General features: G+C 37.9%; 2 protein-coding genes across 2 annotated transcripts in view; both read left to right on the forward strand.

Moving 5' to 3' along the window:
• ASPM (asp (abnormal spindle) homolog, microcephaly associated (Drosophila)) overlaps positions 1–8,664 on the forward strand; it is a gene marked incomplete at its 5' end in the record, with an annotated part of 27,486 nt that extends 18,822 nt beyond the window's left edge. Inside the window, 10 exon segments of the mRNA XM_010085040.1 lie at positions 717–883; positions 1,776–1,875; positions 2,468–2,677; positions 3,157–3,306; positions 5,256–5,447; positions 5,877–6,069; positions 6,556–6,710; positions 7,107–7,283; positions 8,219–8,391; positions 8,471–8,664. Of these exon segments, the coding sequence (XP_010083342.1) occupies positions 717–883; positions 1,776–1,875; positions 2,468–2,677; positions 3,157–3,306; positions 5,256–5,447; positions 5,877–6,069; positions 6,556–6,710; positions 7,107–7,283; positions 8,219–8,391; positions 8,471–8,576 (1,623 nt within the window).
• Positions 8,665–10,234: 1,570 nt separating this feature from the next.
• Positions 10,235–14,962, forward strand: part of F13B (coagulation factor XIII, B polypeptide) — a 9,703-nt gene continuing 4,975 nt past the window's right edge. The window contains exons 1-5 of the mRNA XM_010085039.1: positions 10,235–10,316; positions 11,906–12,106; positions 12,641–12,826; positions 13,276–13,452; positions 13,600–13,776. Coding sequence (XP_010083341.1) covers positions 10,235–10,316; positions 11,906–12,106; positions 12,641–12,826; positions 13,276–13,452; positions 13,600–13,776 — 823 coding nt within the window. The remainder of the gene's footprint in view (positions 10,317–11,905; positions 12,107–12,640; positions 12,827–13,275; positions 13,453–13,599; positions 13,777–14,962) is intronic.

Consider the following 14,962-nt stretch of genomic DNA (forward strand, 5'->3'; position numbering starts at 1 on the left):
GGGGGGGGGGGGGGGAAAGTGGCAGCTTCTTAGTTATTTTCTGAATGTTTAGCTTATAGATCCTGAACAACGTAAGTATGATTACTTTGCTTAAAATGTAGAAAAAACAAATTAATTGGGAAATCTGAAATATATATACTTATATTATTGTTTTTCTAGCAAGCCAGTGAGTATGGCAATACTTAAAAATATGCAAATATCTTCCCCATCAATACCGTGCACATGGTAGAATATTCCAAGATTATGTCTTTTTTCTTTTAAGGCATTTTTCCGTGGATTTCTTCAGAGACAGAAATACCTTCAGTGCAAGTTTTCTGCTGTATTAATACAGCAGCACTACAGAGCCCATCAGATGCGAAATACTGAACAACAAAGGTACCATCAAATGAAAAGAGCTGCCATTAGAATTCAGGTAAACCCTGAAGGTTTTTTTTGTAGTTTTTTTTGGTTTTTTAATCTCTCTTGTATTTGTTTCTTCATGTTATAATTATTTTTACAGACGTTAAAGAGAGTAGTGTATGTGGTATTTCACTGAATGTGTTTCACTTGCTTTAGAAAACATCTTCTAGACATGAGAAATTAGATATTTGTAATACTGTAGGGATAAGAATCCTAAAAGCCTTTCATGCTAACATGAGTTTTTTCCTTTTAATTTTGTTCCATTAAACAAAAAAAATCAAGTTTTGATTTTTTTTTTCTTTTTATATATTTAATAGGCATCATATAGAGGATATAAAGCCAGGCAGTGGGTTAAAAAATTGAGAGCAGCACAAGTAATTCAAGCTTGGTTTCGAGGCTGCAGGGCACGAAAGGACTGTGCGTCTGTACTAAATGCTGTATGTGTTATTCAGAGTCACTTCAGAGCAAAACAGCAGCGGACCCGGTAATACCTAATTTCATATAAATTTCTCTACTTCTCAAAGCTTTTATTATATAATTATTTAGTACTGCTTTGCACTCTGGCAGATGCCTATGGATTCTCAGACTCTGACCCTGGAGTGTGTATGTATCATCCTGTTGATGAATGGGGGATTATTCTTTTGCACAATATTTTTCTTACGTTTAAATGTTTTTCTGGACTGGAAGCTACCTCACAAACTTAAAATTTGCATGTTGGCGATCTAGAAAGAGCAGGCCTCGATCTTCTTTTTCACGAATCTTTTTTTTACGGGAAGCACGTTCTGGGTATTGTTAAAATTACAGCATAAAACCAATAGGATGAAAAGCTATTTCATTATAATGCATAACTGATTAGTTTGATTAATTTGTATTTATTTTGCTGTGAGGCAGTTTTGCAATAAATGTTTTACTAGGTCAGCCTGATAGCTCATCTCACGCAGAACTTTGTCCTCTGCCAGTAGCAGCTGAAGACACTGTTTAGGGAGCGTACATTAACCTGACCACTTTTGAAGGTCCTTCCTCAGCATCCATGCTTGTTAGATTATGGATGCTAGAACTTACATCCTTGCCTTTTCCCTTTATTATACTTTTACGGACCCTGTTGTATGTCAGGTTGTCTAATGCCTTTTAAACTGCTGTCTCCCTCCCCAACTTTGGCAGCAAATTTTGCAAGTACCTATTGTAGCAAAAGAGTATCTTCTATTTTAAACCAGTCTTTCTAACATTGCTGTTCTAGTGTTCCAAGATTTAGTTGATAACAGCTCTGCTTTCAGAATATCTGTCTTAATGTGTAAACCTTCACTGTTTTCTTACTTTAAAAATGCATGTGTTCTCAACATTTGGAAAAAAACCCCTAAAATGTATTCTCATGTTAGATTTTTGAAAATGAAGTTCTGTGCACTTACCATTCAAAGAAAATGGAGAGCAACCCTTACTGCACGAATGGTTCAACATCAGTTTCTGGCAACTAAGGATGCTGCAGTTAAGATTCAGTTGGCATATAGACAGTACAGGGCTAGAAGACACTTAAAAAAGGTATGTTCTCACTTGCCCTCTGCTACGTCACGGTTGTTTTAAAAGTTTTCAATGTGTTTGAGTGGTTGTTGTCATCAATATGCAGAAATATAGAGAAGAAAAAAGGTGGGGCCAGAACAAAGATTGTTCAAATAGAAACTGTTCCATTTTCAAAATATTAATTTTTGCTTTGAGCAACAAGGTTGATTCTTGTTTTTGAACAGTTCCAGTTGTTGAATTAGCCCTGTCTGATTACCCCTATACTGATAACAAGATGAAATGTAAAATTTTATGCTGGCTTTATTGCTTCCAAAGAATTACATTAAATTAACAATATTTTGACCCCATTTGGGTAAGGGAAAAGACTTTCCAAATTATGAAAGTGCATTTCTGTATAAACTAGTAGTGCATGAGTTTGCTTGCATTTCCTTTTTTTGGTGTGTGTTCTTAAGATACAAAAAAAGTCTAGAACTAAAATATAAATATAAATTGATTGTGACAAGAGTGAACAAAACTCAATTATCAATGCATTCTTTAAAATCTTTTTGAGAAGCTTCAAGCTGCATGTTTGATCCAAAAAGCATACGGAGGTTTCAAGGCAAGAAGGAAACTTTTTCAACAAAAAGCTGCTGCTGTAATTATCCAAAAACATCTAAGGACTTGGCAGGAAGGCAGACTTCAATTTATGAAATACAACAAAACTAGAAGAGTTGTCATTAAGCTGCAAGCATTTATACGGGGTTATTTAATCAGGAAATAGTTGGTATACTTCAAATTAAAACTATGCTTTTGGTGTAAATTACCTCTAGAGCTGTTTTAGCATTAATTCTGTCTGGCAAAAAAAGGAAAACCTGATCCCTTATTGTTGAACTCAAATTCTGGTTGACTGGTTTGAGAATTTGGTGGGTCAGAAGCGATTAAAATACAGTTTGATCATTTTCTCACAATCCTTTAGTACTAAAATAGGTTTTCATTGTTGTGTATTTTTTTTAGGTTCTTTGTGACTTATCTATAACTGATACTTCTGCACAGACCCCCTTACAATGAAACTCCTCTGCTATGTATGTTGTTGCTTACAATCACTTCTCTGTGTTATTGTTCAGATTAGAGACCTAATACTGAAGAAGGTTAGCTTACTTAATTCTGAGGTAATGACTCCCGAGGCAACTCTTCAGCATAGACAATCAGCTACCTCCGAGTATGAAATTTAATGATGTTCCTTGTTTTCTTTTACTTCCACAGATTTTAGAACAGAAACAAAAGAAGAGACTACTTTATTTTACAGCAGCTGCTTATCATCATCTCTCTGCAATTAAAATCCAAAGAGCCTATAGGATTCACCTCATCTTAAAACTTGCACAAAAGCAGATCTCATCTGTTCTTATAATACAGGTTAGTCTAATTAAGGATTGTGATGGGTTGGCCCTTGGCTGGGGGCCAAACCACACACCCACTCACGCAATTCCCCCCCATCCAAGGATAGGGGAGAGAGTTAAAGGGGTAAAGGGAAAAAAGGACTCGTGGGTTGAGATAAGGACAATTTAATAACTAAACGACAATAATATTGAAAATAATACTATATACAAATATACAAATGAGTGACACACAGTGATACTGCCCCCCACCCGATAACCAAGGCTCAGCCTGTTCCCGGATAACAATCCCGGAGCAGGGAGAGTCCCGAACCCGCACTCACGGAACGGAGAGAACAGTCCGAGCGTCCCAGACCCAGAGCTGACCGGGGTCGGGGGGGAAGGACTTGGGAGAGCGACCGCCTGGAGCGAGATGACCCGGAGCAAAAGAGATCCGGAACCAAAAGGGCCGATCTTCCGGAGGGTCCTCACCTCTATACTGGGCATGATGGGTATGGTATGGGATAGGTTATTGGCCACTCTGGGTCTCAATCCCGAACCTCAGATCAAATCCTGGGCTGGTCACTGGGGCTGTGCTCCCTCCGAGCTTCTCCTGTTTGCAGACAGAGAAGCTGAAAGACCTTGGCAGCCGCGTAAACATCACTTTTTATCAGCTTTCTTCTGAGCACAAATCCAAAACACAGCCTCTTGCTGGCTATTATAAAGAAAGCTCACTCTGTCTTTGCTTAACCCAGGACAAGATGATTGATTTTGTGTAACATAGTCTAATTTCTGTTAGTTAAGCTGTGTCTTAGCACTGTAGTTCCTTCACACGTGAAACAAAGCTAAGTTAGGGAGACAATGATTTCTTAAATCAGGCTGCTTATACCCAGCTAAGTATAACAGAGTGATTGAAGGAGAGACTGAAACGGGAAGCCTGAAATAGCTGTTCTCCACTCAAAGATGGTATGGCAAACTTTGCCCTACTACTCCTCCATATATACAGGTCTGTAAACTCTCCCTATAATTTATATTTTCCCCTTAAGGCAAGAGGAAATGGGTGGAAGAGGCTTTTTTTTGCTCAGCTTGGGTTTACAGTACCCTGTCTTCCTTCTCTGTATATAGAGGGGGAGAAACAGAGCTGGGAAATAAGGAAAGTGGAGTGGTGGTTCTCCTTCAAAGCCAGCCAAGAGAAAGAAAAAACTGCAAGGACAGAGTAACGCCAGGCACAAGTATTAAGTTGGGAGAGGAGTGGCTGGAGAGCAGCCCTGCAGAAAGGGATCGGGGGGTGCTGGTTGATGGCAGGCTCAGCAGCATGCCCTGGCAGCCAAGAGGGCAAACCCCATCCTGGGGCGCACCAAAGGATGCTTCAAACGCAGTAGAACCAGCTGGTCAAGAGGGGCGATGATGTCCTGCTGTATTTAGCATTGGTGCAGCCTCACCTTGAGGGCTGTGTGCAGTTCTGGGCACCAGTTTAAGAAAGATGTGGAGGTCCTCAAAGGCGTGTGATGTGTGGGAATGGTTCAAAGCTGCATCAGAGGAGGTTTGGAATTTGGAAGCATTTCTTTACCAAGAGGGTGGTCAAACACTGGAACGGCCCCAAGCCTGTCAGTGTTTAAGAGGTGTTTGGACAATGCCCTTAATGATGTGCTTTAACTCCTGGTCAGTCCTGAATTGCTCAGCCATTTGGACTAGATGCTCGTTGTAGATCCCTTCCAACGGAAAATATTCTGTTCTCTTCTGTTCAGAATGCTTCCCTAACAGCTCCGAGTTCAGATTTCATTTTGCAGTCTTGCATTTCAGCTACCCTAAGACCAATCAGAGCTGTGTCATGGTGGTTATATGAGCGCTAGTGATGTTTAGAGTGCCATTATCTGTCAAAGCTCATGTTAAAATAGTTTTTCAGTTTTTATCAATGCTTTTAGGATGGGAAAAGGGAATTTAGGGAAAAGTCTTGAATAAATAGAAAGGTACTTTTATTTTAAACAGAGATGGTTCCGAGCAAAAATGCAACGAAAAAGATTTCTCAGAGATTATCAAAGAATCATTCAATTACAACGTGTGATTCGAGCCTGGCTAAATCACAGAAATGATGCAGCAACCGTAATCCAACGCAATGTACGAAGATTCCTTGCATGCAGACATAGGGGAAAATTTGCAGTTGGAATAATTAAATTTCAGGTAAATACCTCTTGTAAGAAAATTACAAATTTTTTTTTAGTTTTATTTTTTTCATTTTTCCCTCTGGGTTTTTTGGGGAGAGTAAAGATGTTTACTTTGAATTTACCCATTAAATTGCAAGCCAGGTTAGCTTCACTTTAGACATCAAAGCTAAGTGCAAACAGCCCATGAAGTAATATTAACCAGATACTGGTTGAGGTGACTTATGTGGGAGTGTGTGTGCATGTTTGTTTTGGTCTTTTGTCTTGAAAATCCAGTATTTGGAAGATTAAAAACTGAATTATAGTTACTTAAAAATTAATAACCAAGGTAATTACATACTTTGTCAGACTTGGGTAAAACTGATTTGGAACAATAATGGAAGGTTTTATTCTATTGTCTCTTGCTCACAACTTTTTTTTTTCTTTTTGTGAATTTCCTTTTCTGTAGGCATTGTGGAGAGGATATTCTTGGAGAAAGAGTAATGACACAGCAAAAACTAAAGCTTTAAGACACAGTTTAGAAAAAGCTAATAAAAAGAGCAGAGAAGAAAACAAATTGTGCAACAGAACAGCAATTGCTATTGAATACCTTCTAAAATACAAACATCTCTCTTATATTCTTGCAGCATTAAAGCATCTTGGTCAGTATTTCATTTTATTATAACTGATAGATTTCCAGGATGATAGAAACTGGAATTTTTCAGCTGAGAAGAGTTCGTAATGATATTTAGGCTCTCTGTACGGTTGTAAAACGTGAAAGTGCTAGTATAATGGGTTTTTTTCCCCAGACTAAAATTAGATTATTGATTTAAGAGCAATATTAAAATGGTTAGGTAGAGAAAGGAAATCCTATATGATTGTGCTGATTTCCTGGCAGTCCTACCATGCCTTACATAAGTCAATTATATTTACTATCAGTATATGTTCTCATTGGATTGTTTTGTCTGCTTAATTTTTAGTCTGGAATATTCAAACTATTAATTTAGAAATACTTGTTTAAATCAATAGTTGTGTTTTTTACTTCTTTGCACTTCTACTTAAAATTAAGAGAAAACCCTGGTTTGCAATCAAATTGCTTGAGCTTCAGAGTTTTCTTTATTGTGTTTTTTTTTTTTCTTTAATTATAGAGGTGGCTACCAGGCTGTCCCCACTTTGTTGTGAAAATATGGCCCAGAGCAGAGCAATCTCCACTATTTTTGTTCTGATACGAAGTTGCAACCGGAGTGTTCCATGCATGGATGTGATCAGATATTCAATTCAGGTTCTACTTAATGTTTCAAAGGTAACTGCAGGTCTATAAGCTATAGACTACTTTATTGTTGTTTTTATTTATCCACAAAATTTCTGAATAAATTTGAAACAATAGTTTTTAATTTAAAAAAAAGTTTCTGAATTTTAACCGTGTTATTTTGAAACCGATCATCTGCTTTGTACTCACTATGATTTAATTTTCATTTTGGCAAAAGAAAATCATTTCATAGGCTTAAAGTACAAAGGCTAGCTTTTTGTAACTTGTTACGATGGTGTAACATACAGAAGTGATTTTTATCTCTTGGATGTCAGATCAGCTACAAATTTAATCTAGGGGAGAATATGGATTTTGCTTTTTCCTCTAACCTGAAAGGTATTTTAAAGATCTGTCTATATAAACTCTCTTGTCTCTTTTCTTGTGTAACAGTATGAAAGAACTACTCAAGCAGTTTATGAAGTAGAAAATTCTATAGATACTTTACTAGACCTACTGCAAATGTACAGAGGGAAAGCTGGGGACAAAATTTCAGAGAAAGGAGGAAGCATTTTCACAAAGACCTGTTGTTTGTTGGCTATCCTTTCAAAGGACTCAAAAAGAGCTTTGGTAAGACTTAAATGTTTTGGATTTAATAATTTGATTTAACTTGCTTCTTTTGCATGTTTTGGTGTTGTTTGTAATTTTTTTTCTTTCCCTCTCTACCATACCTATTAGAGCTGTAATATTAATTATGACTAAACTCTGATTTAAAAAAAAGCATTTCCAAGATGGTGGAAGTGCTCATTATTTTGTGCTTTGTTTGCCCTGGTCACACCGAGCTATTCAATAAGGCATTGAGGTTCTGATACTGCAATCCCTATTTTCCCCTGGGGTTTGATGGCTTAGCATTAGATCTAGTTTAGTTGCCACTTAATTAATTTTTATTCCATTTCTGAAAGTTTACTGTTGCTTTTCAGATCAAGTTAAGATCTTTGTTGTCAGTAACAAGAGGTAATACCATTTGTGTTGACATACTCTTGGCCTGTTTGTGAAAGAAATCTACTTTATTGATGCTTATTGCCAGAATCCTTAATCAGGTTATTAGGGTAGTCTGGGTTCTGTGCTATGAATTCCCCATCTGTTTATCCATCAGATCTGAGCACCTCAGTTATCCAGGCAGCTTTGACCATCCCATTATTCTTTCATTGCTGTGAAGACGGGTACAAACAGTGATTTGTCTCTCTGTAGCAGTCATTGAAGGCATACGCAAATGACATATGTGAAATTTGGTTTTAAAGAGAAATTAGTAAAATCTGACTTATAAAAGCTTGAATCTTCTGAGATCTCAAGTTGCATGCCAGTTGTTAAGTATTTTGAAAGCATTAGACCCACTGACTTGTTGTGGGTGCGCTGGCTTTAAAATGGTTTCACTGTACTTGTGGGCAGAAGTTCAATTTAAATAATAAATGTTCAGTTTTCTTTGAATAAAACAGATTTCTTGATTTGTTAAGTTGCTTTCAAACTTGTAGTATTAAGTGTGTGCTATTTTCAACTTTTCTCAGGAAATCCGAAGCATACCAAGAGCTGTTACTTGCATTCAAAGCCTATATAAACTTACAGCTCGGAAACACAAAATGGATGCAGAGAGAACACTTGTGAAGCAGAAAACAAACACTTTCTTAAATGGAATTTCCTTTGTTCCAGTAACTCCTCTAAGAATAAAAACAGTTTCAAGGTAAGAGCTTAAAAATTAGTCTGCTGTTTTTACTGTGGCAAAATAATATTTTAATGACAAGCCACTCATATTTTCACAGAATTAAACCAGACTGGGTTTTGAGGAAAGATAACATGCAAGAAATTGTGGATCCTCTGCAAGCAATTCAGATGGTGATGGATACACTTGGTATTGCCTGCTACTGAGCTGTAAATTGTGTACATGAAAAGGTTTTTGTATAGCATGTATGTAGTAGACAGTTAAATGATTTTGAAATAAAGCAAATAAGTGTCAAGCTACCCTTGCAAAATGTATTTTCAATTTGTAATTAATATTTCTGTAACTTTTTTGTGTTGTATACAGCTTTTGAAATCCTATTTTGTACTAAAACCAAAAGCAATTGTACAGTAAAATCATAAGCCCTGGAACCATCACTAGTGCAGTAATGAATTGTTATTGCACAACTGTGAAGCTTACAACTACCCCGGCCGTGCAACACCAGGCACGTCGGCCACGCTGGCAACGTGGTCACCCTGCCACTGCAACACCTGGCCAGTCAAGCACCTGGTGGTACGACCGTCCCAGCGGGTCAACCACACTGGCAGGACAACCACCACCCTGGCACTGCGACACCCAGCGGGTCCACCACCCCAGTGGTGCAATACCCAGCTGGTCAACTATCCTAGTATGTCAACCACCCCGGCCGTGTGACCAACCTGGTTGACCTGCCCGGTGGGCTCATTCCTGGGGTAGCTGCACCGCAAGTATTCCTCACTCATAATAAATATTGTAGAATTCTATTGAAAACAGTTGGGTTTTTTGGGACAGAGGTATGTTGGCTTGACTCATCTGGAGCAATGTAGGTAGGAAGGAAGGCATAGTCTGTGGATTTCAAAAGTGGCTACTGGTTTCGGGGACCTTCAGTTTATTTTCTAGGAAGATTTTGAAGGATTATGGGTGACTGTTGGAAATTTTTTAAAAAATCAATTTTTTAAATGCTACAATATTATGATGGAACAATGGGATGTTATAAGGGTGAATTTAGAAATTCTGACCAGATAACTTAAGGGAGGTGGTTTGTGAGTGCTTTCTTCCTATCAAGTGAGCAATACATGCAAGCACCCTTCTCATCACAGCATCTCCCTTAAATTCTGTTCTCTTGTGCCTTAAAATTGCATTTACTTAGAGCAAGGCCAAGAAAATGAAAACTGTAAAATTATACCCTCCCACCCCAAAATTTAGAGGTCATGCCCGCCAAGGGTGGAACTTGATGCACAATCAGCCCATAGCCATGAGTCTGTTAGGTGACAATGCATCGTAAATGAGGTTCTAACTTGTTTGTTTGTTTAAAAAAAACTCAAAAGGGGCTAGCTGTATACAGCAAAAACCAACAGACACATACTTGCAGTGACTCTGTTCTGAAGGTAAGAGCCTCCAGAAGGAATAATATATAGAATGCAACTGAGTGGTTATATGGGGGTAGGCTGGAGAAGGGGGAAATTTTCTGTTTCCTCTCATTTCTGCCAAGGTAAATAATCTGATAACGGAATGCCCTTTAAACTTGGAACTCAGGAGGTTCTGAGGGGAACAGTGTTCAATCAGTTTAAATTGTTCCATAAGCTTGTTGCCTGTAAAATGATAAATTCTGCCCTCTTTACTGACGTAAAGTACGCCAAATGGAAGTAGAATTCGGGAAGTGTAGTGTTAGGGTATTTGGAGAACTAAAATAAATGAAAACAGTGTTTTCAGTGAAATGTTACAAAATACCATGGACAGTCAAGCATTTGTGAATACCTTTGAAAATCCAGTTAATTATTTACAAAAGTAGTACTTTGTGAGTTTTCAGACACGGTGGAAACTGTTGATGGAGACAGTCATGAAGCTGAGATTTGAAAGCTGTTTTTTCTTCCTAGTTATGATGCACTTGGGAAAACTCTTTGCAGAAGGTAAATACACTGAATTCTGTTGTCAATAGATGTACATTGAATCTAGAACATGTAGTTAGGTAACTTAAGTGCAATGTCTTTCATACCTTTACCAAGAGTAAGCGCTGCTTTTTAAATATAATTTTGTTGTGAGATGGCTGATGGTCAATATTCAGTTGTCACTGTAGCCCACGGCTACAGATTCCTGTCTAAGCTGTAACATTGAGAAGTTCAGGCTTTTGTTCAGAAAAAGCTTCTTGGGAAATGTATTTGAGCAGGTTTGAGGCACTTATACAAATGGAATTTTGTACTATTAAAGCATTTTATATACTGAAGTGTCTTGGTGATTGTTTTTGCTTATCACAAAGCAGAGAGAGGAGTTAAATGAGGGTACCTGCAGTTCCCCCTGTCCTGTCCCTGTTTTCAGTATTTCACATCTCTGTCTTCGGTAGAGTTTTGTCCTTATGCAAAGCAGTTGAAATTACCCTGATACCCTTTGGAAAGTCAAACAAAAGGGATGCGGGTAGTAACCATTTCTGTCTTTTATTTACTTAAAAATCTCAGTTACCCTCAGGCATTGTTTTGGGGGATTTTTTTTAATTATTACTGTTATTTAGGTATGATACAGTGGCAGTGTAAGGAAGCAAATTATTAAAAAATTACCTTGGCACTTTCTATTTAGTCAAAATACTAAATTGGTAGAAAATTCTAGTAAATTCAGTAAATTCTAGTGACATTATTGAGTGAAAGAGCAGTAGCTCGTTCTATATGTATAGGGTGAATGCAGCAGGGACAACTTGTGCGAAAATTCTGCCCAATTATAATGAGATTCATAGGTGGTGATTTAGTTTTTAAAACTTGTTTCTTTAGGTTAAATCTAAATTATAATTTTATTACAAGGTTAGCCTTGTAATGCTGTGGAGAGAATTTTTGAGACCCAAAAGATAATTTTATAAGAAATCCAAACATAAGTATTGTTGGTTTGGCTTGGGGTTTTTTGTTCGATTATTTTTTTTTTTTTTTAATAACAACAGCATATTCAGCACAACTCCTTTTAAAGGTTTGCTCCTATTGCTGGTTTCAGGGGTTTTTTTTAATTGCAGTTCTGCTTCCTTAACCTCCATTTCTTCTTTCTTTTCTGTTGATTCTGTTCTTAAATACCCTTTCTTCAGCAAGTTTAACTCCCCCATAGCCACCTGGCAGTTTGTCGCACCCCTGATAACGTTTGCTGACTGAGGAGCTATGGCATAGCTAATCCTGACACTGCTGCCGCTGGGCTTTAGAGCAGGCATCAGTTCTTTATGCAACAAAGGCTGCTCGTGCTTACAACTTCTGGGCTAAATAAAGAGTCAAATAAATGTGTCCTGCATCAGTTTTGCCCCGTTCACATTAGGAAGTTTCATTCTACAGCTGATATTCCTGTGACCCTAAAGAATAAAAGCTGAGGTAATTGCAATATATCTTAATTCGAGTCTTACAAGACCCCTCATGCTTGTAAGTATTCAGAATTTCATTCACCCCCTTTGAAAGCCTGAATCAATCCAACTGCTTGATTGAAGTTCCTATCCGGGCTGAGATTTTCAGTGAGAAGTATATTTATTTTTTTGCAGATAAACCTTGTGATTTGCCACATATAGAAAACGGAGAGATTGCCCAGTACTATTATTATTTCAAAAGTTATTATTTCCCTATGCAGAAGGAAAAAAAACTTTCTTATTCTTGTATGGTTGGTTATACAACTGAAACTGGGACTCAAGACGGAAGAATAACGTGCACAGCAAAGGGATGGTCTCCAGTGCCCCGGTGCTACAGTGAGTCACCTTTATTATCGTCACCCTTGCTTCTAGCAGGAAACTTGTCTAGCTGGGTGTTCTTGAACGTCCAGGAACAGAACCTGCACAGCACGAGGGATAAAATGTGCAAGTTAGGACAACAAGGTGAAATAATTCCTTTACGTATACAAGCTAAAAATTTGTATAGATGGAATATTTTTACAATAATACATATGTTAAGGGCTTTTACCATACATATTTTATAAGAAATCCAAGAAAGGTGCCTAGTTTCCTTATTTTGGGAAAACTAATGGACAGTTTCCTCTCAGATGTATGTCCTCTAGAGCCTCCCTAGCTGTGGATTCCTTGGTGGTCGTGTTCCATGTTATTACCCTTGGTTTAATGTAGTAGCTGATAATGTGGGAATTTGACAATTTGTGGTAAGAGTTTCTTCAATAGGTCAAGAAAACAAGATTAGATCAAGCTAGCTAAACCCCCCCTTCTCTTGCTTATCAGAGAGCAAAAATACTCCATAGTTCGTTCTTTCTAACCAAGCTGTCTCCTTTCTTTTAGAAAAATGTAACAAGCCTCTTTTGGAAAATGGCTTTTTTTACAGTACAGAGATGTTCTTCAAAATACAGGAAAAACTCCGGTACAGATGTAATCCAGGCTACCACACTCCAAATGGTGGTACCGAAGCTACAGCGCAGTGCCAGCCAGAAGGATGGTCCTCCCAGCCCAGCTGCACTCAAACCCTTGGTAGGATTCTGCGTTTCTCTCCTTTATAATCTGTTTTGTACACAAATAATTCTGCTGTTCTTGCTGGGCCTGTAAGGTGCAACAGGTTATCATCTGAATTCTTCTAGAGCAGGTGTCAGCCGTACCTCTTGCAGTGAAGTTGTCAGATTTCACGCGCTGCTTGTTCTGTGAATTGATAGAAATGAAATTATGTGTAGAAGGAATCGGTATAGATGAAATTGCATTCTTTCAAATTTATCACCATCCAAACTTTCTTCCCAAATGAAGACTGGAACACTTGTGCAAACGATAGAATTTTTAATTATTCATTCCTCGCAAAGATTTGTGCTTCGGGTATGACCCCTTTTAAGGTGTATCTAAGGAAAATTTTAGATTATCTAGATTAAATTTGAGATTAACTTGAAATTTAAAAAGCAATTAATATTATGCATATGCTTTATTTATTTAAGAGTCGTGTCCGGTACCCCGTTTACATCATGGCAGCTACTTCACAGCCCAGCAAGAGCTTGGATTGAACGAAACGCTGCTATACAGATGTGACGAGGGATATCGCACTGCAGGAGGAAACACTGTGGAAGAAGCTGTGTGTCTAACCCACGGCTGGTCCCTTGCTCCAAACTGTACTAGTATGTAATGGGCTGGAAAAGGATTCTGTTTGAAACAGGATTTATTCCACAGATGAACGACAACTGACGAAAGGGGTTGTTTTATGAGCTTTGGGGTGGGGGAAGCCTTCCTCGGCTGGTTTTCACTGCTGTCTGTTTGCTTCCTAGAAAACACTTGCTCCTCTTTGAGTGCAATAGCACATGGAGGTTTCTATCCTGTGAAGAAAATCTATGAAGAAGGAGATGTAGTTCACTTTTTCTGTAAGGAAAATTATTCTATCACTGAATTTGACCTAATTCAGTGTTATTATTTTGGATGGCACCCAGCCCCTCCAGTGTGTGAAGGTACCTTATTTTTATAGTTTTACTATGTCAAATTCTTAGTGAAATGCTAGCACCTTCTGTCATGAAATGCTTTATGAATACAAAATAAAAATATGCTTTTTGTGCCAATTCACAGCTTAAATAGAAATCAAGTGGTAGCTGAAGGATATGGAGCAGGGGAGGAGGCAATGACAACTGGAATTCGTTTTCGGCAGACTGTAACGATAGGGCAGATACTGTCGCTTGCTGTATGTGGTATCCCAGAGACACAGGAATCAGCAATTACAGGGAAGTTGTTCAGCCCCTGAAGCTCAAGTTAGACCACGTTCAGATTACATGAAGGTTTAATCAAGCGTTGCTTAATCCCGCTTTGTGAGGTAGTGCCTCTCGAGAGGCATTAAGAAGAAAATTTGTTGTAAATTCCTCCAGAGCCTGGGGACTGTGGTACTTTTCAGAGTTTTAGAGCCTCGCCAAACTGGACATGTTTGCAACAGAATTAACTCGAAGGGTTATCCCGAGGACAGAAGCCCATCTTTGGCACTCACTATCACTTCTCCAGTCATTGGGGGTTAATGGAGATTCTCGGAAAAGAAACTTTCAAAAGAATGAACGGTCTAGTGACCCAGCTGAGATATGGTATACAGCAGAAAACTGTACCAGTCAACATTTGGGCTAGCTGAGAATTTATAATATTGTTGAACATACCTTGATTGTTGTGGGTCATTGTCTTACCTGGATATTGTCCCCTTTACTAGGATTGCTTCTGAGCTTTAGGAGATCTCAGTGCCTCATGGTAACAAATTCTCTGCTTTAGATACACGGAATGCAAGGTGTTGATGACAGAGGATGAGACAATCAATAATTTTTATTGGTTTAAGCTAAATCTATGGTATTTTTTCCCCATATATTTTTACAGGAATCTTTCCATGAAGTAGGTTTTCTAAAGCAACTTAATAATTGTTGTGGGGTTTTGAGATTTAAAAAAAAATATATATTTAGCCTTTAAAAAATATAATGTGTTAAGCAGAGTTTTCAGTAAAATTAGTGTTTTGTAATTCTTTTATAGCTAATCTTGTGCAAAGATTAAATTAATCTTCTTTTCCTAGAAGATACAGTAGCATTTAAAATGCAATAGATTCTCTCAATTAAGTGGCATATGTTAGGACCTCAGCCCTTTATTTATTCTGATTTATTCTGATGACACAGC

Source organism: Pterocles gutturalis, unplaced genomic scaffold (assembly GCF_000699245.1).
Source record: "Pterocles gutturalis isolate BGI_N339 unplaced genomic scaffold, ASM69924v1 scaffold28640, whole genome shotgun sequence".
In the NCBI taxonomy this organism is placed as follows: Eukaryota; Metazoa; Chordata; class Aves; order Pterocliformes; family Pteroclidae; genus Pterocles; species Pterocles gutturalis.